The sequence below is a fragment of the Pelodiscus sinensis genome, chromosome 1 (assembly GCF_049634645.1).
Source record: "Pelodiscus sinensis isolate JC-2024 chromosome 1, ASM4963464v1, whole genome shotgun sequence".
Lineage (NCBI taxonomy): Eukaryota > Metazoa > Chordata > Testudines > Trionychidae > Pelodiscus > Pelodiscus sinensis.
This window is the reverse complement of record NC_134711.1, coordinates 306,028,771-306,056,502: the sequence shown is the minus strand read 5'-3', so window position 1 is coordinate 306,056,502 and position 27,732 is coordinate 306,028,771. Positions and strand designations below refer to the sequence as shown.

Here is a 27,732-nt window from a genome sequence, read left to right as displayed (position 1 = left end):
ATGAGAGTAAGAATTCTCATTGCCACCTCAGGGCCCTGACCTTCCTCGTCCCATCTGCAGCCATGGTCATCTTTAATACTTCACAAGAAGAAAGTTAAAAAAAAAACCTCCCAGAATTCATTGGGAGAAAACTGCCTTGCTGAAATCCTGAAGCATGAATTTTTAGACACAAGTCATAAACCAGAAATGAGTACTGGTGGGGCTGCTGAACTCCCCCCACCATGCTAGCCCGCAATCTGCCATATAGTCAAAGGTATCCATTTGACCAGATCTCTCTTTCAAGAATAATTAAAGTTGTTTGCCTTTTCCACTCCTATTGGAAGGGTGTTTCAGAACCATACCCCTCTGATGGTTAGAAACTTTCTCCTACGTTCCAGTGCTCTTACATCCCTACAACTTTCATATAGCAGCATCTGCAAGAAACACTTTCTATCATTCCTGCTAGGCGAGGAGACTGTCCCATCCTAGTGGATGATAATCTGGCCTCAGACCAACTGAGAGGTGCTGAAAGAATAAATACAGGCTACCATGCACACATAAAATCTGTTCTCCACTCCTTAAACTGGCTTCCCATCGAGTTTCAAATCAAGTTAAGACTTTGTCCTTATCTTCAAGGCACTTCATTTTTGGAGCCCATGATATCTAAAGACTACCAAAAGCTCTGCAATTAAAACCACTGTCAACAATTTCACTCCTCTGGCACACCAGAACTTTCTACAATAAGGGACAGCCAGCATATGTATGCCCAGTGTATGGGACAATGAACTCTTTTTTTCCTCAGAGACTGATCCGAGACTGTGGGAAGAACCCCTTGAGGAACTAATGATCCTCACAAGCCAAACCTCCTTTTGCTTCAGCCTCAAGGTGTATTTCTTTTTCCTGGACTTCTCTAATCTGCTATATTTTTCTGTGCCAGGAAACTGGGAAGTGCCTGGAATGGGATGGCTTCTCATAAAACCATATAGAAAAGAGAGAATTACCAGGCATATGAAAGAGCTGGCTAGAGGTGCCCCCCTCCACTAAGACTGCCCCAGCCCTGAGCATCCTACCCTCTAGTTGCCCTTTTGGAAGGCCAAGCAGGGGGCTGAAGCACTCCCCGATTCATACAGGAACATTGCTGGCAGTTCCCCTTCAGCAAGGAGGTAGCGGAAAATGCACAGTTTGCTGCATTCCTCACTCTGGCTGAGGAGCTCAGGGGGCAGGTGAACCTGGACCTGCCCCAGCAGCAGGACATGCACTCCTTCTCCAGCTGTGCCTGCTGGAGCTGCAGCTGCCATGGAGAAGTGCTTCTCACCAGGCTCCCAGCTGCTACAGGACAGCCAGCATATTGAACCCCTCATCCTCAGCCCCACCCCAGAGCAATGATTTAAATTAAACATGGACATCTTCATTTTATTTTCCAAAAAACACAAATCAATTGTGGTAAGGACCGGAGTAATGCTAGGTAAATCTTCTAGTATTCAAAACACCAAGGCCTACCAAAACAAGACACTCCATTGCACTCACATCTCTTCCCACATAGTGGGTGAAAGAATACCCCAGGACAGATGCTAGGCATATTGCTTAATGCAATACTGGAAGGTGCTCAGATACTGTGGTGGAGAATGTGATCTAAGAAGCTATATAGAATGGAACAGGAGAGCAATTCTAATACAGTGGATGAGGGTAGTGCTCATGAAATCACATTGTTACAAAATGCTATTTATGGGCACAGCTTGGTAGTTCAGGATGTTTCAATCTGTATACAAATAAATAAAATCATCTGTTTCTGACTGCCTATTGTTTTACCCAGCATTAACCGGCTGGGTTTCTTGTAAGCATCCCACCCTTTAATCTCATTTCTAGCTGGTAGTTTTCCATTAACATCTTATCTCCCCTTTCCTAGCAGGCTCATGTAGCACCAATTTTATTTTCAGTTGTCATTAAGTATGATGTGCAGTATTTACAAAATAAACAATAGGTAAGGATTGGCATTCTTCTCAGGAAAGGCAGAACGGAAGATTTTAAAGAAATGTTAGAGTGAATAGAAACTTTTAAACTGAGTATTTCAAAATGGAACTAGGTCTTGAAAAAGTGAAAGGAATAAAAAATAGAATATGAAGCTGTAGAAGATTTTACTCACCATTTACACTTTCTTAGTGACCCGGTGCGGTGTCATAGGTTTGCCAAGGTCAGGGGTTGGCAACCTTTGGCTTTTGGGTAATCTGCTGAAAGTTTGCTGATGCTGAGCATCTGCAGGCATGGCTCCCCCAGCTCCCAGTGGATACTGTCTCCCATTCCTGGCATGCAGCCTGCGCTACTTCCCACAGCTCCCACTGGCTGGGAACAGGAAACTGCAGTCACTGGGAGCTGCAGGGGGCCATGTCTGAAGACACTTAAGGTCAGCAAACTGTCTTGCAGCGCTCCAGCAGTTTTCCTGCTAGCCCACGAACGAAAGGTTGCTGGCCCCTGGCCTAGGTTAGTGTCCCTTGCCAGCAGTTGTTCTGGTCATGTGATGGTCTGCCTCTTCTTGCACTGCGCCATGCAGCCAGGTCATGCTTTAATAACAGAAAGTCCAACAGAAAAAATAATCCACTTGTAACAAAAGGTCTTCAGCCTGGACTGTGGGTGCCATGGTCCTCATGCCCTTTTCTCATGGAATCTCAGCCATTCTTTTCCTCTTCTCAGGGGCCTCACCTCACCCTGGTCTATTTTATAATTTCACGGAAGGGATGACTGGACGTGCTTTTGCGCAAGAAGTTTTTGCGGAAAATCTCTTCCACAAAAGGTTTCTTGCACAAAAACCCTGCAATATAGAGGAAGCCAAAGATTCTTAATAAAAAAATAAATAAATAATAAATAATAATAAAAAAACCACGTAGAGTAAAATATCCAAAAATTTCTAGGTGATGTAGGTACTTCAAAGCCATTTTCAAAAAGTGACTTAGGCACTTAGGGCCAGATTTTTTAAGGTATTTGCATTTCAATGAGACAAATGTATAAGTTGTTTAGAAGCCCATGTCTAATTTTCCAAAGTCACTTCAGGGTTGCAATGCTGATACGAGCAATGTCTAACTACATTTACAAATTTAGGTCTAAGTAACTTTTCAAAATGGCACCTTGAAAAGCACCTACATTTCACCCCTTGTGATTTTGGGTGCTCAACTTGTCACATGATAAAGGGGCCTGATTTTCAGAGGGCGGATGCTGTGAAGTTTATAAAAAAATCAGGCCACTAAAAATTACTAGCTAAACAGCATAGGATTTTAGGTCTAGGATATCAAATATTATGTTAATTTCCATGTCAATTGGCCTCCACAACCACAACTTTCCAAAAATCAGGACATAAGTGTAGGCTTCTAATGCCATATATAAATATCTTCATTTTCAGAAGTGCTAGCACTTACCTACTCACAGTTCAGTGAGAGCTGCTGGGTACTCTATACTTTTGCAAATGAATTGTTGTGTTTATAGATGGATTTCAGAGCCCAGCTTTTGGCACCCAGTTACAGAAAATCTTAGCTCAAGAAGGACAAGTTTCAGTGAGGCAGATGTGTTAGTCTGTTTCAGCAAAAATAACAAGGAGTCCTATGGCACCTTAAAGTTTAAAATATAATTGGGTATAAGCTTTCATGGGCTGGTGCCCTCGGCTCCAACCAATGAAATCTTATGCCCAAATAAATATATTAGGGTATGTCTACACTACCACCCTAGTTCGAACTAGGGTGGTTAATGTAGGCAACCGAAGTTGCAAATGAAGCCCGGGATTTGAATTTCCCGGGCTTCATTTGCATCTTGCCAGGTGCCGCCATTTTTAAATCCCCGCTAGTTTGGACTCCGTGCCTGCGGCTACACGCGGCACGAAATAGGTAGTTCGGATTAGGCTTCCTATTCCGAACTACCGTTACTCCTTGTTCCATGAGTAATGGTAGTTCGGAATAGGAAGCCTAATCCGAACTACCTACTCCGTGCCGCGTGTAGCCGCAGGCACGGAGTCCAAACTAGCGGGGATTTAAAAATGGCGGCGCCCGGCAAGATGGAAATGAAGCCCGGGAAATTCAAATCCCGGGCTTCATTTGCAACTTCGGTTGCCTACATTAACCACCCTAGTTCGAACTAGGGTGGTAGTGTAGACATACCCTCAGTTTTTAAAGTGCCACAGGACTCCTCATTGTCTTAGCTCAAGAGTGGGATTTTCTAGACTTGCCTAAGTGACTTAGGAGTACACACTGAAATGAAAGTGAATACATCTTGTGCTCCTAAGTCATTTAAGAGCATGTGAAAATTCCATACCAAGCATCTTGCCAGTCTATGTTTCCTCTTCATATGCATGTGTATGATTTTTTCATTATGGCACATTTACCTGAGAAGCTAAGTGGTGCAAGGTCAGAACAGCATGTAAGCAAGATGTTTTATAATCTTTATTTAGATAGAGAAAGTTAAGTTACAGAATATTAGACTAAGTCACCCTCTTTCTTACCCAATATCTGAGGATAGAACAGCTACAGACATGAAAATGATCCAGTTACTTGATGTGCAGCCAATGATTACATTAAAACAGTCAACAATACATTCCTCTTAAATATTAGTGCACATACAGTACATAAACATAATTTTCTGTTCCTTATTAGCAAGAAAATAATTCCAATGGCATACATTTTCAATTCAAAATTAATTTTGGTGATAAAGTCCTTCTGTGCCCATCTTAAAAACATATTAAAGTAAACTAATGTCCACTAAACCTGGAGTTTGTCTACTTTCATATTAACTGGTTACTCTCATTGCAGTACTTTAAAACAGAAAGTACTAGCTTATTATTACGAAAAGAAGTTTGTTAGATTTCCTATCATTCAAAATCTTTGGCAATGTTTCCATGGAACATTCTCTCTTATGTAGACTTGATGATTTCACAACAATTTTATTTATGACACTTCAGCCCTCTCCAATCCCAAATACCCTGAGATCACAGACTTTCTTTTAAATGACTGAGCAGGCCAAATAAACTTAATATTTGAGTGCTAAAACAATAAAGATCCTATATTGTAGGTGAAAAATAATAATAGTACAGTACAGTGGAAAGCCTTTAAATATATTATTAGACATTTTAAAGTCACATTAATTAAAATTAAACACCTCCCACTGAATAGAAATACTGACCTATATACTAAAAGAAACTACTTCCTTTCAGGGAGTCAGCAGCAAGGAGTCTGAAAAACTAAAAAATGACACCATGGGATGCGTCATGGGCACACTTTGTGGTGAGATCTGTATGGATTCACACTTGAGCCAAGATTTTCAAAGCTGGGGGCCTAGAGCCAGGTTTTTAAGTCCTTATTTAGGCACCTAAGTAAGTGGCTTGGTTTTCAAAAAGTCTGACCTGCATTCACATTAGGGAGTACTCCTGGGAACTTTACAAAATCAGGTCGCATATTTAGGAACTTAAATAAGGATGTGGGAGCCTCTCTTTAGGCATCCAGCTTTGTTAAGTCTTGGTGTTGATTAATAGTGTTAGGTGCATATCAACCTGTACTGGCCAAAGATTATCACCATGCTCTGCACTAGCCAAATCCTTCAGCATGTTGGCAGAAGCACAAACTCACAGGCCTTTGCTATGATGCGGCAGACTGAGAATAGATGATAGGAAGGATTCGGTAATTATGCATCTTCTAAACACACAAATAGAACGAGCTGCAAAAACAACATTGAGAAAGAATCTAAGTTATGTTCATCAGTCCTATTATAAATATATGTAGAAAATATTCAGGAGCAATAAAAATAAAGTTCAACACAAAAATAAAAATAAAAATAAAAATGCATTTGATGTTATTGTCTAGTGTACTTTTTTTGTAAATAGGTTTTGTCACCAAACATACTTTGAAAAACTTGGCTGCAGTATCTCCTTTAGAAATAGCTTAAAGACTTAAACCCTTGAGTCTGAAAAGCTAAAGTTAGTTTTTGCCCATCCGGTCACTGCCCTCAAATGCTCCATAGTGACACTTTACTATTACAGGTGCTGGGTATATTAATAACATAGTGCTGCGTCTGTATTCCTTTAAAGTGCCTGCCAAGTATTTAATTTTGTCCATGCTGAAATGAAAATGAGAGCACTGCTTAGAACAACTGTTTGAAAATCTACATGTAGTTCACACCATATGCTACTATGCTGAATCCCTATTGGAAACACTTGTAAAATGGAGATGAAAGCACTATAATGCGGATGCCATAAGAAGAGTGACTGGGGAAATATTCTGAAGGCGAGAAAAATATTAGCTATTGCTCTGTCTTAATGTGTATGGGTATTAGGGGAGGGATTTTTTTGGCACATTCTATTTCCTCAAGAAATGTTTATAATTAAATATATTATTTAGAAAAGTATTTTTAATAAAAAGAAAGTTTTATAAATTCTAAAAAAAAAATCAGGATTTTTTTTTCAAATACAGGCAGTCCCCGAGTTACGCGGATCCGACTTATGTCGGATCCGCAGTTACGAACGGGGCCCTCCCTCTCCCTGGTCTCCAGCAGACCAGGGAGAGGAAGCAAAGCAGCGGAACACGTGGGCAGCGGACAGCCCAGACGTGTCTGGGCTGTCCGCTGCCCGCGTGCTCCGCGGCTTTGCTCTGCTTTGCTCCCCGTCCCCCTGGTCTGCAGACCAGGGGGACGGGGAGCAAAGCGGCGGAACACGCGGGCAGCGGACAGCCCAGACGGGTCTGGGCTATCAGCTGCCCGCGTGCTCCGCGGCTTTGCTCTGCTTTGCTCCCCGTCCCCCTGGTCTACCACCAGGGGGACGGGGAGCAAAGCAGAGCAAAGCCGCGGAGCACGTGGGCAGCTGACAGCCCAGATGCGTCTGGGCTGTCCGCTGCCCGCGTGTTCCGCCGCTTTGCTCCCCGTCCCCCTGGTCTGCAGACCAGGGGAACGGGGAGCAAAGCAGAGCAAAGCCGCGGAGCCCGAGGGCAGCAGGACAGCCACGGCGCGTCTGGGCTGTCCCGCTGCCCCCGTGCTCCGCGGCTTTGCTCCGGACGCCTGTGGTACAGCAGCTGGGGCGCTGCCGGTTGGTCCCATAGCGCCGCTCTGGGCGCTACTGGACCAACCCGGCAGCACCCCAGCTGCTGGGCCCCAGGTGTACTGATTCAGCCACTGCTGGTAAGTTTCAGCAGCGGCTGAATCAGGACGCCTGGGGCAGAGCAGCTGGGGTGCTGCTGGGTTTGTCCAGTAGCGCCGAGGAGCGGCGGCGCTACTGGACCAACCCAGCAGCACCTCAGCTGCTCTGCCCCAGGCGTCCCCAAGTCAGCCGCTGCTGAAACTGACCAGTGGCTGACTACAGGAAGCCCCTGCCCCGGGCTTCCTGGAATCAGCCGCTGATCAGTTTCAGCAGCAGCTGACTTGGGGATGCCTGGGGTTCTTAAGTTGAATCTGTATGTAAGTCAGAACTGTATGTAAGCCAGATTCAGCCGCTGTTGAAACTGATTAGTTTCAGCAGCGGCTGAATCTGGACGCCAGTTCCGACTTACATACAGATTCAACTTAAGAACAAACCTACAGTCCCTATCTTGGACGTAACCCGGGGACTGCCTGTAAAATAACATTTAGTTTTGACATTCAGGGTAAAATTCAGCAAAGGTTGAGGGGGATGGGGGAAAAGCACAACACGAGCACATAAAATAGAGCTTTCTGTTATGGAGGATTAAGTGTTGCATTGGCCTGACGCAAAAGGATGACCAGCTTTCCTAGATACTCTTTTTCTTTCCAAAAATGGAGAAGTGGGGAGTAAAATACAATAATGTGCATGTTAAATATTGCTGAAGACAGAATATAATGCAAAAATAATTATTCTATTGAATATGTAACTATATTACAAATATAATTAACCCCTCTAATCTTTTGGGAATAGATAGAAAAATACAACATTTCATCTGTGTTGCAGTTGCAGTTAAGGAGAGATTAACAGAAGATTTTTTTTTTAAAAGACCCAGGGCCTACGCAGTTGCTAAAAATATACCAAAATAAACTACTTACATGACCATCATTTGTGATCTTGGTGCTGTCACTTTATCTACTTCTGCATCAGTAAAGAGTAATTTTTTTCTGATGACATTCTATGACAATACATATGAAATCTAATGGGCATAAACCAGCAGGTTTTAAAAATGACTTGCTCTATGACTTAAAATGTCACAACTAAGGCCCTGATCCTGCAAGCTGCTCTGCATAGTCAGCCCCATGAGTCTGCAGAAAGCCCCAGTGAGATCACTGAGGGTATGTCTACACTGCCACCCTCGTTCGAACTAGGGTGGCTAATGTAGGCATCTGAAGTTGCAAATGAAGCCCGGGATTTAAGTATCCCGGGCTTCATTTGCATCTTGCCGGGCGCCGCCATTTTTAAATCTCCCTTAGTGCGAACTCCGTGCCCGCGGCTACACGTGGCACGGAATAAGTAGTTCGAATTAGGCTCTCTAATTCTAACTACCGGTACACCTCATTCCATGAGGAGTAAAGGTAGTTCGAATTAGAGAGCCTATTTCAAACTACCTACTCCGTGCCGCGTGTAGCCGCGGGCACGGAGTCCGCACTAAGGGGGATTTAAAAATGGTGGAGCCTGGCAAAATGCAAATGAGGCTGGGATATTTAAATCCCGGGCTTCATTTGCAACTTCGAATGCCTACATTAGCCACCCTAGTTCGAACTAGGGTGGCAGTGTAGACATGCCCTGAGTTCTTCCCAAGAGTATGGGTTTGCCCATACAGAGCAGTTTGCAGAACTGGAATGAAGGAGCTTCAGGTAAAGTGCTTGTTATCAGTCTAGATTTCATTAAAAAGTGACCTCATGCCTAATGGCACATAAACTACTGACACTGGTGTTCTGCAGAACACGTGCTAAGCATTATGACCTCAACCCTGAAGATTTTATGTCTTTAGATCTCGCACAGATGCCAGTGTGAAAAGACTGCAAGAACAGTCATAATAATTTCTCAAAACCATATTGATTTAAGACATACTAGTGCCCAGTAATTAGAGCAAAGCACCTATAGGTGTTAGTCTTTAAAGTGCTACCAGACTATTTGTTGTTTTTTAAGTACTTCCAGGTAGTAAGTCTACAGGTCCCTGGAAACATTACTAACAATCCAAGCTATATAGAAAGTAGCTATTATCCACTGGGGAGAAATTCACCTCTTCATTGAGAACCAGCAGGTCTATCCACTACTTAAGTTCCACTTAGCCCCTTTAATGAGATGGAAGCAGTATATAGGCATCATGGTGCTGGTGTGAAGCATGGTGGGTTTCACTCCTCTTAGTAGGCATTTTATTTTTCTGATGAATGACATTTGGTTGCATGTGCAATTCATATATAAATACTTTCCACATCGACACTTAAACCAGTCCTTTCCTTCTCTAGATACAGCTGAGATGGCTTGAGAGACTTCACACAGAGATCTGGTCTGTGGTTGTTACAGAATGGGCAAACGGAGAAAAATATAGAAGAGGAAAGAGGTGTATTATTTTTCAGAAATTAACTTTTCAGTTCATTTGAATATGGCCCAGACTTCCAACTTCAGGCTCTATCATGATCTTTTGTTCCTAATCAGAAACCACAACCAGGAACAAAATGATTTTTGGTTCTCTCTTCATTAATTAAAACCAGTCACCAAGTTTGTAGTGTTCAAATCTTCAAAGGTGCTCTCCGTTGCATTAACTAAGATGGTAGAAGTAGGATAAATGATCTCTTCAACTGTCACATATGTCCCCGTTAAAAAGCCAATGACTCCAATGACAGCTATAAAGATGTCTTTAACTATTATACACACACTTAAGTTTTCCTTGTAAAATGTGAGGATTTCTACCAAAGGTGGTAGGATCAATGCCAAAGTGCTGCTGCTTACGGCTCCGACAAAGGAAATCACCAGATCTAGGCGAGGGATCAAGACTGCTACAGCACCTGAAAGAGACAACAAGCACTTTTATCTTAAATTCAGCATCCTCATTACAATCTAAGAAATACTGAGCAAGTTCTCACTCATTTCTAATTCTAATCTAGGTAGAACCCCAGACTTTACTAACAAATAAGGAAAGTCGTGAGCATTAAAAGAGACAAATTCTCTTATTTCTGACTTGATAAGTTTTAGTGCTAATGTAAAGTACCCAACTTGATTTTCAGATCTCAAAGTGAATTTGCAGAGCTGGCAGAGCAAACCAAAATCTGTTTTTTGTACATGTGGACTAAGCAAGAGACCTGAAATTGCATGATGACATTTTTATAGTCATATTCCTCATAAGAATGATAGGGTGAGACGAGACAGGCTTTGCATTGGGGAGGGAAGGTTATATTGAACAAAACATCTCTTCCACATCCGACAAATTACATCCAATTTGAGGTCTTGGTAGATGATATCCATATTAAGAAATAATTTAAAATTCACCCAAATGTATGTACAACTTCCTGATCATTTGGGAAGTCCAATGAGCACTGCAGTCCTAGCTTATTTGGACATCTGACTTCAAAAAAAATCAACTACTAAGACTGTCCAGTTTGTAAAATGCCTCTGACAGGTGACTAATTTACCAGACAAATAGTCCAGTACAGACAAACACAGTTAGAAACAGGAACTATTGAACCTTCCAGATGGTTAGTCTTAGAGCCAATTCTACAGAAGTCTACAAACTGAAATCTTTGTTACAAAAGAACCAGGCCTCTGATGTTTTTAATGCTTTTGACTGGAAACTCTAACTGAGATGTCCTAGTCATGATTTAGAGTCACACAAGTGTGTCACTGTGACGGGGCAAGGCAGCCCTGCACTGAGCCTGCAAGGCCCAGCCAGAGTTACCTGGCTGCAGAGGCCCCTCCCCCACAGCCCTACCGAGCATGCCCGGGCTGTAGCTCCACCATAAAATCCTGGGGAAGGACTCAGTCTGGGGTGGCAGCTGGAGGAGAAGGACCAGTGAAGGGAGCTTCTGCACCGCGGTCACTAGAGACTCCAGAAGAGGCTGGTGGGGACGCAGAGGTGAGCTAGTGCACCCCAGAGACCGCCCGCCGAGGAGACACCGGCCCAGAGGCCGCAGCAAGCTGGACAAGTACATGGGAAGGAACCCCAGTGAACCAGGTAGGAAGTGGCCCAGGACAGGGGCAGGAACCACCTCTCCTGCCCCGAGAACCTCAGCGCGTTTTGGCTGGATTGCCCCACTGAGGGAGTGACCTGCTATCCGGTCACTCACAGGGCCCTGGTGGAGTAGAGTGGGCCTGGGTCCCCCTACCTGGGGTGTGTCCCCGCTACAACCCTAAACTGTGTTTCAGACTCAGGCTGGAGGGCCTTGGACTTAAGAGGTCCTGAGGGAGAGTCAGGCAGGAGGAGCCCGCCACAGTCACATAATGATTTCACGTCTGCATTATAAAACACTTGAGCAGAGGCTCCAATCTAATCCCCAGTGAGTGGTGGGGAACAGATGACTTCTCCCTTCACAAATGCATTCCTTTCTGGCTGGCAGAGATTAGCACAGACATTCATGCCAGCTGCTTCCTTGGAATTGCTAAATGGAATAAAGTGAAAGAGGAAACACAGAATGAAAATCTCCAGTCTGACAGAAATCATGCACAAAACATTTTTTTGTTCTTCATTTTTATATTGCTCCACATATTCCCCCAACTACCATCATCCTCAACCAATAGTTCAAAGATTGGAATGAAGATATCTTTATGTAGCAAGTGAAGGAAAACCTAATTACCGTAAGTGTATACCAATATGACCTTTCCTCAGCCTGACAAGTAACATTTTGATTTCAAATGGAACCTTACAAGTTTTGTAGACTTAATATCCTGGGTGTAGGTCAGTTTGGGCATATGGCTTGAATTCTGAGCACAGCTGAAATTAAAAAGGCAACTTTCTAAATGAAATGTAATTCATGTATCATAATTAACTTGTGGCACTTACCACTGAATGATATTAGCATCACAGCAAAGACCTCAAGAAGTTTCAGAAAAGGATTATGCCCTTTTATTATTAAAGGCAGCATCTCTAGATTCCCTATGCAACAAAGGTTGGATTTGTGAGCCTTCAGAGTATTAGAGGGCTCTGCTACTGTCCCACCCCATTAACAAGTTAGCTGCAGGGTAAATGACACTGATTTCTTATGGCAGCTGTAGTTTGCGAATCCCACAAGGATGAAAAGGGGACACAATGACATTCTGTCCAGAGGGAACTTGGGGCAAAGATAGTGGTCCAAGAGAGAACCTTAGGAACACCAAAATGCAGGTAAGGCTGTTAAATAAAGTAAGGTTGTTAATTATCAGCTTCTTGGCATGAAATAATTTCCCCTGTTTAGGAGTGGATGGCTTTCGTGGCATGGGGCTAGAGGAGCCAGCAACCTTCTGGTTGTGCAGAAAAGCCACAAGTTTTGTGCTGAGGATAACTATAATATCTATTTTAAATTATGAGTCTGTGAGAATAGTAGAGCATGTAAGTGCAGGTGGCTTCCATACTGAAAACTATCCTAATGAGGTAAGTAGTTATGCAGCATAACCTGTTGTTCTCAATGCCTGAGAAGACTTAAGTTTTTAGTTTAAATTAACTTAATTTAAATTAACTCTTTATTTCTTGTGCAGCTGAAATTCCCACTTAATTCAATAAAGACGCAAACAATGTAGAACTGGCTCCTCGCGCCTGGATTGGTAACCATTCGTGATCTTTCTATGGTATTACATAACATTAAAGTTATCAAAAACTGACATTGAAATGTTTGTGCTGAATGGTAAAACTCACTGTTAATGAATCTGTTGAAGACTGAAGAAATGGAGAGAGCTGCAGATTTATTATCTTGCTCGTTACATAGATGTAGTGGGTGTACTCATTAAATATGGATTCTTTAATTTCTATAATAGATCTCTTACAGTTTAACATAAGTGGTGACAATTAAAGAGAATTATTCATTAGTTATATTAAATTGCAATGTTTGAAAATGTTTTCCTTGGTTAAAAATACAGAAAGATTTAGTTTTTTAAAACAGAAATACATAACATAAAAATATATATTGTAATGGCTCCTCTAGACTGGAGATAGGCAGAAAATGGGGGTAGGGATAGGTGTACTTTGAATTAGATAATGCTAAATCAAAACTTAATCCAGGACTGTTTGGATAATAGTTCTATTTTATATCAACCTCAAAATTCTTGTGCATGAAAGCCAACAACTCCACTGACAACTATGAAATGCCTAAGAATTATCCAGACTTCAAATTTTCGTTGTAATCCAAAGGTGGCAGGATCAATGCCAAACTGTGACTGCCTAGGACTTTGTAGGATATTGAAAATAAAACAATGAGGACTCAAGAAAAGTTCAGAACCTTGTTAAGATATTGCATCAGATATGCAAAGTATTCTCTTTGGGAAAGTCTAGGAATTTTACATAAGAATGGCCATAGTGGGTCAACCAAAACTCCATCTAACAGTGTTCCCTCTAATATTTTCTATCCTTGGGTGGGTTGAATGTTCTTATGTTGAGGTAGTGTGTCATTGATGTACACCATCAATAAAAACAAAACACACAGTGTGTGATTTTCTCTCTCTCTCACACACACACACACACACACACCATATATACATATATTTTAAGCAGTCCATATATGTGGAATAAAATATATTAAAATAAGACACCTGTGACTAGCTGCTGTGAGGTACACTTAGGGTATGTCTACACTACCCCGCCAGTTCGAACTAGCGGGGGTAATATACTCATCCGCAATTGCAAATGAAGCCTGGAATTTGAATTTCCCGGGCTTCATTTGCATGAAGCCGGCCGGCGCCATTGTTAAATGCCAGCTAGTTCGAACCCCGTGCCGCGCGGCTACACGCGGCACGGAGTAGCTAGTTCGGATTAGGCTTCGATTAGTTCCTAATCTGAACTAGCTACTCCGTGCCGCGTGTAGCCGCACGGCACGGGGTTCGAACTAGTCGGCATTTAAAAATGGCGCCGGCCGGCTTCATGCAAATGAAGCCCGGGAAATTCAAATCCCGGGCTTCATTTGCAAGTGCGGTATGCCTACATTACCCTCCTAGTTCGAATTAGGAGGGTAGTGTAGACATACCCCAAGTGATCTATTCTCTGTTGTCCATTCCTAGCCTCTGGAAAACAGAGGCTGGGGACACTATTCCTGTCTTTCCCGGATAATAGCAACTGATGGAGCTATCCTTCATTAACTCATCATGTTAGTTCTTTTTTGCACCTTGTTTCATTCTTGGTCTTCACAATATTCTATCAACATGTGCTATATTGAAAGTAGGAAATCCTGTAATAGTCACATGAAAAGGTCTTTTGCATTTGAGATGCTATGAAATCAGCTTCTGGCTCCTAAGGAATTAAGCTGAACAGAAGAACAGTAGGACCTCAAAATTATGAACTTTTCAGGAATGGAGACTGTTCATAACTCTGAACAAAACATTATGGTTATCCTTTCAAAAGTTTACAACTTAATGTTGATTTAATAAAGCTTTGAAACTTTACTATGCAGAAGGTGAATGCTTCTTCTAACCATCTTAATTTAAATGAAACAAGCACAGAAACTATTTTCTTACCGTGTCAAATGTTTTCTTTATAAACTTTCCTCCTTTTTTCAGATGTTTACATTTAACACAGATCTGTGCTGTACTTCATTTAGTTTTTATCTCTGCTACTTCCTGATGGAGTACTTTTGGTTCCAAATTAGGTGAGTGGTTGATCAGTCAAATTGTAACTCTGAGGTTCTACAGGTTGAATCTCTAAAATCCAGGACTCTCAGGTCCGGCAACATCAGACCACAGATATTGCTGGACCAGAGAGTCCAGACTGGACAAGTTCAGAATGCAGCCCTGGCTGGGCTGGTGGTGGGGGGTGGGCAACACAGCCCTGGATAGGGCTGACAGCCAGGAGTACAGACCACAGCCAGGGCTGGAGGCAGTGGGGCTAGTAGCCAGGAGTGCAGCTGCAGCTCGGGCTGACAAGGTGGAGAGCGCAGCCTTGACCAAAGTTGGAGTCAATGGGGCCAGCACCTAAGTGCGCAGCTTAGTTCAGTGGGGGGGAGCTAGAGGCAGTGGGACAGGTGGTATGCAGCAGAGCCCCAGCCAGGAGCAGAACCCTATATCCGGGTAGGTAGCCTTGACCTTCCCTTCTCTGGTAAATTCTGTGGTTCAAGACCACTCAGGTCCTGAGGGTGCTGGGGAAGTTCGATCTGTACTGTTTCTCATAGAAATGACTAGGATTGGACCCTATCACTTCCATGGTGAATTCTGCATTCTAACTTCTTTCAGGAGTTATAATAGGATTCTGCACTGCTGTTCCAACACTGCAGTAACACTCTTGTGGGGTTTTGGAATATTAATGTAGAATAGTTCTTTTTTTTTTTATAAAGGAGAGCTCTCTCTAGTGGAAAATTTTCCTTTGCTTAACTTCATTCTGTTCCATTCCTAGTTATATTTGGGTTATCTTAACCAATTTCTCTCCCTCCTACAGGCCAGCCAATTTAAAAGGCAGTGTTAATTATGGAGGGATTTCCTGTCCCCATGTAGTGAATTTCACTGAGTTCAGTAGGAAAAAATATTTCTCTCTTTTCATCCAATACAAGCAGGCTTATCTGGACAATTAAATACAAGGCTGTGAACAGATTCATCAAATATGTGTAGTATTAAAAACCTCTTCCAGATACACGGTGATAGACAATTTACTGCCTCTGGAAGGCTCCCTGTATGGACAAGAGTACAGACTGAGCGGCTCCATATTCTTTTTTGCACAAGTCAGGCACTTTCCTTGGTGATCTCTAGGAGAAAGAGGCATGATCACTGAAGGGTTCTCTCTCTCCTAGCGGAGGGCCATGCCTATCCCTAGTATCCTAAGGATTAAAAAAGAATCCAGCTGCACATCCCAGAGCAGAAAGAAGGATGGACAGGGATTCAATTATGGGAGTAATAAGCAAACAATAAATGCCAACGGCACACCACATACATTGAGGACTACATTGGAAGCTTGTGTGACCACTTATGTTACAGACATGTATCTGAAAGCATATATTCTGTAAAGTTTTGGATTGAGAAGAAATGTAAACAGTGTGATAAATAAATAGCATATAGTTATGTTAATGAGATCAACTAATGAGAGTACAGCACTTCAGCAATGTAAAGCACCTGGAAAAACAATGATGTGCTTGTTTTTAAAAAATGGAGAGGAAAGAGTCCCATGGTTAGGGCCCAGAAGTGGGAGTTTGGATATGTGAGTGTTATCCCTCCCTCCCTCCCGTATGGATTTTCCTTGGGACCTTCGATAAGTCACAGAGGGTATGTCTACACTACCCCCCCTAGTTCGAACTGGGAGGGGGGTAATGTAGTCATACGGAGTTGCAAATGAAGCCCGGGATTTGAATTTCCCGGGCTTCATTTGCATAAACCCGGCCGGCACCATTTTTAAATGCCGGCTAGGTCGAACCCTGTGCCATACGGCTACACGCGGCACGGGGTCCGACCTAGCCGGCATTTAAAAATGGCACTGGCTGGCTTTATGCAAATGAAGCCTGGGAAATTCAAATCCTGGGCTTCATTTGCAACTCCGTATGACTACATTACCCACCCCTAGTCGAACTAGGGGGATAGTGTAGACATACCCTTAGTGTCTCTGAACTGCAGTTCCCCATCTGCAATGTAAGTAGTATTTTCTTTCTCCTGTTCTTTGTTTGTCTTTTCTAGTTACAGCATAAGATCTTCAGATAAGTGACTGTCCCCTTCTCTGTGCTAAGCACTTACAAATACTATGAGCCCTGATCTTAGTTGGGGCTTCCAAATCTACTGTAATACAAACAATGAAACAATCAATAAGAACAATTTGAGTTGTACCTCTTCAAAATGATTTGACATTCAATATCTTAGTATGAGACAACAAAGCAGAAACTGTAAGGAGCGTTTCATGTATAGAGATTTGTAGATCCCAGTGTCAGAAGGAACCATTGTGACAATCTAATAATTCCTTGAGTATATCTTGTGGAAACTCATCTGATCTTGATTTTAAAATTGTCCATCATGGAATGTCCACAACAATCCTCGGTAAGTTGTTCCAGTGGTTTATTATTTTGTTTAAAATGTAGGTCTTATTTCTAGTCTCCGTCTGCCTGGTTTCTGCTTCTGGACAATGGATAGTGTTACCTCTCTCTCTACATTTGTTCACCAGGAAGGTACTTACAGACTAATTCATCACCTCTTCACCTTCTCTTTGTTAAGATAAACAAATTGAGCTCTCTGAGTCATGAAACATGCCTGCTGGGATTTTATGTCCATGATTTGAATGTGATCAGCACAATGCTGACAACATTTAGCAAAACTACTAAAAATATTTTGCTGATTTGTTGCAGAAGACTATGAAACTTGCCAAAAGTCATCGTCTACTATTGAAAATGTCCTGTCAAATCAGTATGTGCCCCAGCAAGCAGAAGATACCGAAGGTTATATTTGTACTGCTTGCATGTGGTCAATGCAACACAGAGTTATTACCTCTCTGTTTCATTTTTTCTGATATTAAATTGAAAGTCAGCACTAATTTATTAAAGACAGGTCTTTCCCAGTGTATTTTCAAAAAATGCAGTATTCCTGCTGGCACAAAACCAAATAATATTTTTAAAGCTAGAGTAATACCTGGGATAAGGCAGAAGCTAAACTCCTCCAATTGCTAAGGGCTGCAAATGAAGAACTGTCTGTCTTTGGTAACAGCTACATTTTCATTTCAATATGAAACGAAAAGACATTTTCTTCTAGTGACTTCAGGCTGTGACCTGTGTAATCAGATTCTTGGCAAAAGCCACCTTGTCAGTAAACTTTACTTGACATGAATAAGCTACAAACACATACCAGTGTAAATAATATATTCAACATTTATGCAGTAAGACATGGCACAGTGCTTGAGAATCTGACTATAAGTAAGGAATCGTTTACCAGGGGTTTAAGACCTGGGGGAGGTATGCTGTCTGCCGGGGGCCTGTATCCAAGATGTTACGGAGGCATTGTTGAGGATTATCCGGCCCTCTGACTACTACCCTATGCTATTCATCCATGTGGACACAAATGATACTGCGAGGTGTGACACGGAGCGGATCAAGAGTGACTACGGGGCTCTGGAAGTACGGGTGAAGGAGTCTGGAGCGAAGATGGCATTCTCTTCAATCGTTCCTGTTGAAGGTAGGGGCCCAGGCAGAGACAGGTGCATCCTGGAGGTGAATGCCTGGCTGCAAAGATGGTGTCGCAAGGAGGGCTTTGGCTTCCTCGACCACGAGATGCTATTCCAGGAAGGACTGCTAGGCAGAGATGGCGTTCACCTTTCGAGGAGGGGGAAGACCCTATTTGGACACAGACTGGCTAACCTAGTGAGGAGGGCTTTAAACTAAGTTCGACAGGAACAGGTGAGCAAAGCCCACACGTAAGTGGAGAACATTGAGACCTAGGAGATGGCTCGGCAATGGGAGGGAGCGTGGGCTATAATGGCAGAGAAAAAGGAAGATCAGGGTTAAATTGGGAGGCAAGGTCAAATCAGTATCTTAGATGCCTATAAACAAATGCGAGAAGTATGGGTAATAAGCAGGAAGAACTGGAAGTGCTAATAAATAAGTACAATTATGACATTATTGGCATCACAGAAACTTGGTGGGATAATACACATGATTGGAATGTTTGTATAGAAGGGTACAGCTTGCTCAGGAAGGATAGACAGGGAAAAAAAGGAGGAGGTGTGGCCTTATATATTAAAAATGAACACACTTGGAATGAGGTGGAGATGTACATAGGAGACGGAAGTGTTGAGAGTCTCTGGGTTAGGCTAAAAGGGATTAAAAACAAGGGTGATGTCATGCTAGAAGTAACTACAGGCCACCTACCCAGGTGGAAGAAGTGGATGAGGCTTTTTTTTAAAACAACTAATAATATAATCCAAAGCCCAAGATTTTGTGGTGATGGGAAACTTCAACTATCCAGATATATGTTGGGAAAATAACACAGTGGGGGCAAAGACTATCCAATAAGTTCTTAGACTGAATTGGAGACAACTTTTTATTTCAGAAGGTTGAAAAAGCTACCGGGGGAAGCTGTTCTAGATTTGAAACTAACAAATAGGGAGGAACTGGTTGAGAATTTGAAAGTGGAAGGCAGCTTGAGTGAAAGTGATCATGAAAACATAGAGTTTACAAGTCTAAGAAACGGTAGAAGGGAGAACAGCAAAATAGAGACAATGGATTTCCAGAAGGCGTATTTTGGTAAGCTCAGAAAGCTGATAGGTAAGGTCCCATGGGAATCGAGACTGAGGGGAAAAACAGCTGAGGATAGTTGGCAGTTTTTCAAAGGAACATTATTAAGGGCCCAAAAGCAAGCTATTCTGCTGTGTCGGAAAGATAGAAAATATGGCAAAAGACCGCCTTGGCTTAGCCATGAGATCTTGCATGATCTAAAAATAAAAAAGGAGTCATATAAAAAATGGAACGTAGGACAAATTACAAAGGATGAATATAGGTAAATAACACAGGAATGCAGGGGCAAGATTAGAAAGGCAAAGGCACACCATGAGCTCAAACTAGCTAAGGGAATAAAGGGAAACAAGAAGACTTTTTAAAAATACATTAGAAGCAAGAGGAAGACCAAGGGCAGGGTAGGTCCACTGGTTAGTGAGGAGGGAGAAACTGTAACAGGAAACTTGGAAATGGCAGAGATGCTTAATGACTTCTTTGTTTCAGTCTTCACCGAGAAATCTGAAGGAATGCCTAACATAGTGAATGCTAGTGGGAAGGGGGTAGGTTTAGAAGATAAAATAAAAAAAGAACAAGTTAAAAATCACCTAGAAAAGTTAGATGCCTGCAAGTCATCAGGGCCTGATGCAATGCATCCTATACTCAAGGAGCTGATAGAGGAGGTATCTGAGCCTCTAGCTATCATCTTTGGAAAATCATGGGAGACAGGACAGATTCCAGAGGACTGGAAAAGGGCAAATATAGTGCCTATGTCTAAAAAGGGAAATAAGAATAGCCCAGGAAACTATAGACCAATTAGTTTAACTTCTGTGCCAGGGAAGATAATGGAGCAAGTAATTAAGGAAATCATCTGTAAACACTTGGAAGGTGGCAAAGTGATAGGGAACAGCCAGCATGGATTTGTAAAGAACAAATCATGTCAAACCAATCTGATAGCTTTCTTTGATAGGATAATGAGTCTTGTGGATAAAGGAGAAGCGGTGGATGTGGTATACCTAGACTTTAGCAAGGCGTTTGATACAGTCTCGCATGATATTCTTATCAATAAACTAGGCAAATACAACTTAGATGGGGCTATTATAAGGTGGGTACATAACTGGGTGGATAACCGTATTCAGAAAGTAGTTTTTAATGGTTCACAATCCTACTGGAAAGGTATAACAAGTGGGATTCCGCAGGGGGTCTGTTTTGGGACCAGCTCTGTTCAATATCTTCATCAACGATTTAGATATTGACATAGAAAGTACGCTTATTAAGTTTGCAGATGATACCAAGCTGGGAGGGGTTGTGACTAATCTGGAGGATAGGGTCATAATTCAAAATGATCTGGACAAATTGGAGAAATGGTCTGAGGTAAACAGGATGAAGTTTAATAAAGAGAAATGCAAAGTGTTCCACTTAGGAAGGAACAATCAGTTTCACACATACAGAATGGGAAGCGACTGTCTAGGAAGGAGTATGACAGAAAGGGATCTAGGGGTTATAGTGGACCACAAGCTGAACATGAGCCAGCAGTGTGATGCTGTTGCAAAAAAAGCAAACATGATTCTGGGATGCATTAACAGGTGTGTTGTGAGCAAGACATGAGAAGTCATTCTTCCGCTCTACTCTGCACTGGTTAGGCCTCAGTTGGAATATTGTGTCTAGTTTTGGGCATCGCATTTCAAGAAGGATGTGGAGAAATTGGAGAGGGCCCAGAGAAGAGCAACAAGAATGATTAAAGGTCTAGAGAATATGAGCTATGAAGGAAGGCTGGAAAGAACTGGATTTGTTTAGTTTAGAAAAGAGAAGATTGAGGGGGGACATGATAGCAGTTTTCAGGCATCTAAAAGGGTGTCATAAGGAGGAGGGAGAAAACTTATTCATCTTGGCCTCTGAGGCTAGAACAAGAAGCAATGGGCTTAAACTGCAGCAAGGGAGGTTTAGGTTGGACATTAGGAAAAAGTTCCTAACTGTCAGGGTGGTGAAACACTGGAATAAATTGCCCAGGGAGGTTGTGGAATCTCCATCTGTAGAGATATTTAAGAGTAGGTTAGATAAATGTCTATCAGGGATGGTCTAGACAGTATTTGGTCCTGCCATGGGGGCAGGGGACTGGACTCGATGACCTCTCAAGGTCCCTTTCAGTCCTAGTATTCTATGATTCTATGAAGACATGGGAACCAGAGTAGTGGTAACATTTTAATGGCATCTCACCATTCCCCAGCTCTTGGGATTCCCCATTCTCCAACTACTCAATGCCACCATTCCCTGCTTCACAATCATTCAGTTTCAACATTGCCCCCACCTCACCTCACCACCCTCTTTACAAGGTTCCTTCCAGATTCTCAAGCATAACCTGACATGGAAATACAGCTGAATATTACATTTTTCTTTGTACTCCTTGTAGTCACTGATCATAATCAGGATTCAACCAGTTATTGTGAGATCTTTTCTACCCTGACAAGTTAACACTTTTATACTGCTGGATAAAATTGTGGTGTTATGGCAAAATATCACTGTAAATCTCACAATCCCTTCATGACAATTCCAATGGTCACTGGGCTAATCCATCCAGGTTGTAACTAGGAGACACCAGTTGTAGCCATGGTTCGGCAAGATGTCTCTATATATACACAAGTGTCCACAGTAAAAGTTTGGAGGTTGGTGGGCACGGCTCAGCATGCTGCCTCTGTCCCTCCTCCCAAACAGCTGAGTCCATGGCTTCCGACCAACCAGCCCATTGGCTGCATCTGGGAACTGTGGCCAATGGGAGCTGCGGAGAATGGGGGCAGCACCTGCAGATGGAGGTAACGTGCCTGATGCAGAGCCATGGCCACATGTCTCCCAACAATAGAAGATGCAATAGGTGAGCTCACCCTCAAGAATTTGTTCCACAACACCTTTGCTCACAACAAACCCACAGCTAGAGCCAGACCCCCACCCACAGCCCTGGTTAAGAGTCAGACCAGATCCCACCCACCTGGGGATAACCTCTGCCTGGGAATGGGGCGTGCCCTCATCACAGTGACACATCCTGTGACATGATGGGAGTTCTCCTATATAAGAGGCAGAAACTGGGGAGAAGAACACGTTGGTCCCAGACATGGGGTAAGCAATACACCCTGGTCAGCAAGGAGGTGCTCATCCTCTCTCTGCCTATACACACACACACACATTCATTCTCCCCTGCCTACAGACCTGCGTACACACATGGGAAAGAAGAGGTAGCCCCCAAGTCTCAAAGAGGTTTTGATCCTTCCACGCACATACAACCTGAAATGGGCCAATCATGCAAAACTCTCAAAAATGTCAACTTGTTAATACAGACTTCAATTTGCCAAATTAAATACGTTATACTATGACAGTACAGTAATGCAAACAATTTAGTATAATACAATAGTATTGAACTAGGGATGTTAGAGTATAATCGAGTAAATGATTAACCAATAAACCTAGGCATTTTGGTTAATCCTATCGACTACTTGCACTTCCCCCCCATTGCTGTCTCTGTTTTAGAAGCAGCAAGGAGGGGGGGAAGCATGAGCTGGTGCCCATAAGGCACTTGAAGCAGGCTCCCCATGAGCACCCAATCTGCCTGCCTCCACATGCTGCTGCCTCTGATAGAGAGGCAGCAGCACAGAGGGTCAGGGGGGCTGGTGGGAGCCAATATGCACAGGGAGCCAGATTTAAAGCCAGCTCCCCATGTGTATCGGCTCCTGCAGACCCACCTACTTCCCCTTGTTCCCTCTACGAGGCAGAGATGGGGGCAGGCGGGAGCTGGTGCTTTGGGGAGCCGACATAAATGTTGGCTCCCTGCAGCACCGTCTCCGTGGTGTTGTCTCCCCACCTCCCCTCTCGTTGCTGCCTCTGATAGATAGCACTACTTTATGGGTTGAATGATGACTGAATGACATAACCTCTGCTTATAGCCATCACCACATCCAGTAATTTTGTTAAGTGTCTGTCACACAATATGGTGGTACTAACCCCTGGCTGTAGCTCCATAGCCAAACTATAAGCTAAGTCAAAACTATGTAGCACTTTAAAGACTAACAAGATGGTTTATTAGGTGAGTAGCTTTCGTGGGTCAGACCCACTTCCTCAGATCAATATGTGGAAGAAAATCGGCACAACCATATAAACCAAAGTGATACAATCAAAAAAATGAACATGTGAAATTGACAAATCAAATTTTAGAACAGAATGGAGGTGAGGGGGGAAGGTTAATTTCTGTGAGGTAATGACATAGGGGTGATAATAGGGGAAGTTTATGTGAGGTAATGACATTAGGAGTGATAATTGGGGAATGCTAAATACTCAGGAATGTTGTGGCTGCAGCAGCTTTTGCTCCAAAAATGGTGCCACATGATAATTCAGCTGACCTCAGTGTTACTGATAAGGAGTAAAGGCTTTCTTCAGTGGTGAAAGAGCTTGGCCAGGTTTATTGCCAACGAAGTAGAGGCCAAGCACCCCATAGGAGCCACAAGTACACTGACACATGTACGTCTGACAATAGACCAGCTCAGTCAGAAAAGGGAGTCTCTAAGCTGGACAAAAATGCCCCTCCTATGACTTCCCCGTTTATAGACTGATACAAACTCATTGCATATTATACTCCTGATGTGGTTAGTTACCATCCTTATCCTTGTACCTGATAGTTCAAATGAAACATCAATTTTCCACTATACTGTCATCTCATACGTATCTTATGAAGGGTCAGTGTGTTCCTGTACCATTTTTTTAGGATGTGTTTATGTAGTTAGTTGAGAACTTAGTGCTCTTATACTATCTTTTCACATCAGGAATGTGCTTGCTTGGTTATCCAATATCTGGTGTGTTATTTTGGCAAGACCAGGCCTGCTCTTGTTCACAGCCTTTGGCTCATACTGTTAGTTATTCCTAGGGATTCAGCAAAGCCTACAATTTACTCTGAGTATAGAATGAATTTTCTGAGGATTGACAAGTAAACCAATACTATACTTTAGGTGTTAAAATTAATTTTAAATGGTCCATTAAGAAATTTAGCACTTGATTTCAGATCTTTTATTTATCCCTAGAGACTGTAATAACAAAATTCAGATTCTTTAAACTTCTCTCTATATTCCCTATAAATGGAGGTTACTTACCTGGAAATTCTTCAAGTTATGTGGTTCCTGTATGTATTCCATATGTGGGTACACATGCACTCCACTCATCTGAGACCAGAAAATCTTCCACGTTGTGTCTGGTGGTCTGTACCTGTGCTCTGGGGCTCCTCATGCTCAGTGCTGATTGAGTCAGGGGAAATTCAGACTCACCATCTCTTCAGTTCCTTCTTTATCACAAATTCAGTTATGATCCAAAGCAGTAGGTGAGTAATGGAAGACAAATAGGGACCACGTATCTCTAAGAATTTACAATTACAGGTAAGTAGCCTCTTGAGTGCTCCTCCTTGTGTATTTCACATGTCAGAGACTGGTTAGTTAGTGGGGGAGGAGAAGGGTGAAGATGCAGGCAATACGAACATCTATACTAATCTGTTATATTGGTGTTCTAAAAGCTGTATCTGCAGAAGAGGAAATAAAGCATAAATGCTGTGTGAAGGTGAAGATGGAACTCCATGTTGCCACCTTACAAATGTACAGCATACGTGCTTTTTAAAGAGTTGCTACTTAAATAACTTGTGCTCTAGTGCAGCAGTTCCCAACTGCTGGTCCATGGACCTGTGCTGGTCCGCGAACCGCTGGCTGCTGGGCCATGGTGGCTGTCGCAGCTGAAGCTGGCTGTTCGCACAGGTTTAGGGGTGGGGCTGAGAAGCATGTGGCTGAGCTGCAAAGTGGGTCTGGTTGTAGTATCTCCTTCCCCCTTTCCTCCAGCACACCTGCAAGGGAGCCTGGGGTGCTGGGAAGCCCCCACCTCTCCCATGCATGGTCCAAACAAACAAGTAGCCCCCACCTAGATGTCACGCATGTGCTTTCCCAATGCTCATGCTGTGAGATCTCAGCCTTGTCCCCACCTCCCTCCAGGCTTCCTCGCTCGGGGCCTGCACGGTGGCGTCACTCCTGAGAGGGGAGGGGAGTGATGATCACTGCTGGTCCCCCACCCCGTTTCCCTTCTTCAGCTTCAGGAAGATAAAAAGCAAAAAAGCAAAGGTCGGGTGGGGAGGAGGAGGATTGCTCCAAGCCAGAGCCTACCAGATCCAGGGGCAGTGGTAGCTCCAGCACCCACCAGGCTGAGCCCTACAGGTGGAGGGGGAGGCAATGGGGAGGAGGGGGAGAGAGAAAGTGGCTCAGAAGACGTGTGGTGAAGGGGCCCTGCAGAGCGGAGGGGTGTGTCCAGCATGGGGGTTGTGTGTGTATAACAAATTGCTAGAGGTGTATCGGCAAGAGTTTATTTGCATATTTATTATTTGCATAATATGCAAATAAAATGTTGCCAGTCCACCAAAAGTTTGTGAATGGGTTTGCTGGTCTGCGTTTTAAAAAAGATTGAGAACCATGAATGGGTTCTCACGAAATCTGGGGGAAAGGAAAAGGCACTAAATGATAGCAAAGAAGGACACAGGCAAAAACACTAAGGCTATGTCTACACTACAGGCTTTTCTTGCTGTTCTTGCGCAAAAACTTGCAGAGTGTCTACGCTGCATGCACGTTCTTGCACAAGTAAATTTACAGTACAGCGTTGGAAAAGAGGGCTTCTTGAGGAAGAATTATTCCTCTCCCCATGAGGAATAAGCCTTTTTGCACAAGCGCTCTTGCGCAAGAAGGCAGTGTGGTCAGGCAACATGGATTTATTGTGCAAGAAACCCCTATAGCTAAAATGGCCATCAGAGCTTTCTTGCGCAAGAGAGCGTCCACACTGCCATGGACGCTCTTGTGCAAAAGCACATCTCTTGCGCAAACACACATGGCAGTGTGGACGCGCTCTTGCGCAAGAACTTTTGCACAAGAATTCTTGTGCAAAACAGTTCTTGCGCAAGAAGCCTGCAGTGTAGACGTAGCCTGAGTGTTTCTGAGCACATACTGCTTGTCCTCATGCTCATTCTGTTATAGCAAGAAATAGTCTGCTCATTGACATTGAGAAAGTGAAGCCCTCCTCTGTCTACTGGATTTATGAGTCTTTGGGAAGAAAACCACTAAGTGAATTCACTGATTTATGTGGAACTCACCGTTCCCTTAGGAATTTCAGGTGGAGTGATGGGATACACTACTTTTACTTAGCTCCAAAAGATTGATATGCTTCAAGGCCTTTTGAGAGGGTCCACGTACCTTGTATAATGTGTTCGCCCATATTGGTTCCCCTGCCCATGACGGATGGGTCCAGAATTATTGTTGTGTTAGGTGTGGAAAAGGATTCCAGCACATATTGATTCCAGGTTCATCTACCAAGTGAGGAAAAGCCCCGACGCAGCATGTCCCTTTGATATTCATGCTGTTTCTGTCTGGTGAGTAAGCAGACCAAAGCCAGACCTTTAGGCATTGGAAGGCAAATGGTGTTATGTAAGGCTACGTCTATACTGCAGGCTTCTTGCGCAAGAGCACTCCATACTACAAAAGTGCATCACAAAAGCTCTGATTGCTATTCACAGAATAGCCACCAGAGCACCTGTGCTTTTTTTGATTGGCTCTTTTTGCTCAAAAAGCCCCTGTTGCCCATTCACATATACCTAGTTGGACAAAAAGGAGTTCTTCCTCATAGAAAGAAGAATACCTACACCGCAAAATCCCCTCCGTTCTTTTGATTTACTGTAAAATTACTTGTGCAAAACTGCGCTTGAGGTGTGCATGCTCCACAGGTTTTTGCGCACAAACAGTTGCATGTAGAAGTCATGTGATTTAGTACGGAAAGACAAATCTCAACAGTAACTCTCAGTCTGAGTGACTTGTCTTATCAGACTGCTCATGGCATGGAATCTGTCCAGAGAGGTGTATGCATTTGTAAGACTAGGTTCATGTCTATAAAAATATGTTGTCTTCACAGGAGTCAGAATTCACTTTTCCAAGTTTACACAGATTTTGCAAAGATGCCAGGAGGCAGAACAGAGATGAGACTGCCAGCTGAAATTCCTAGCTAGAGCTCTCTTTTAGGAGCCAGTTGCCAAGTATGGGAAGATGGTGTAGGTGTTTTAGCTCCTCTCTGCAGTCACCACTGAGAAATTTGTGAAGACCCAGAGTGCTGTTGCCAGGCCAAACAGGAATGTTCAAAACAGTTTGTGTTTCAGTCCTACCAGAAACCTCAGTAATCTTCTGTAGGACAGGCTAATGTTCACATGAAAGCAAGAATCTTTAAGGTCAAGAGTCAAGCGTCTTCTTCCATGGAGGGAATTACCGATGTCAACATGAATAGAAGGAATTTTAAATTTGCAAAAAAATATTTCGCTGACACAAGTTGAGAAAGGGACTCTGTCCTTTCTTTTTCTTGGGAGCAGAACTCATTCCTTTGATGTTGAGGTGGCACTCACATTATAGCACTTTGTTCAAGGCTATAGTTGGAAGATCTTCTTGTGAGAGTGGTCACTCAGGAAGGACTAGGAAGTGGGTTTGCTGGGAGATGGAGAAAAACTGGTTG

General features: G+C 43.1%; 1 protein-coding gene across 3 annotated transcripts in view; it reads right to left on the bottom strand.

Annotated features, from left to right (window-relative positions):
- Nucleotides 1-8,612: 8,612 nt before the first annotated feature.
- The window catches only part of SLC36A4 (solute carrier family 36 member 4), a 246,519-nt gene continuing 227,399 nt past the window's right edge, over nucleotides 8,613-27,732 (bottom strand). For 2 of the 3 annotated variants that reach the window (XM_075919368.1, XM_075919370.1), the window contains exon 11: nucleotides 8,614-9,909. In XM_075919368.1, coding sequence (XP_075775483.1) covers nucleotides 9,602-9,909 — 308 coding nt within the window. In that variant the 3' untranslated portion in view covers nucleotides 8,614-9,601. Of the gene's footprint in view, nucleotides 9,910-27,732 lie in introns of all 3 variants that reach the window. The other variant, XM_075919369.1, reaches the window with a different exon arrangement.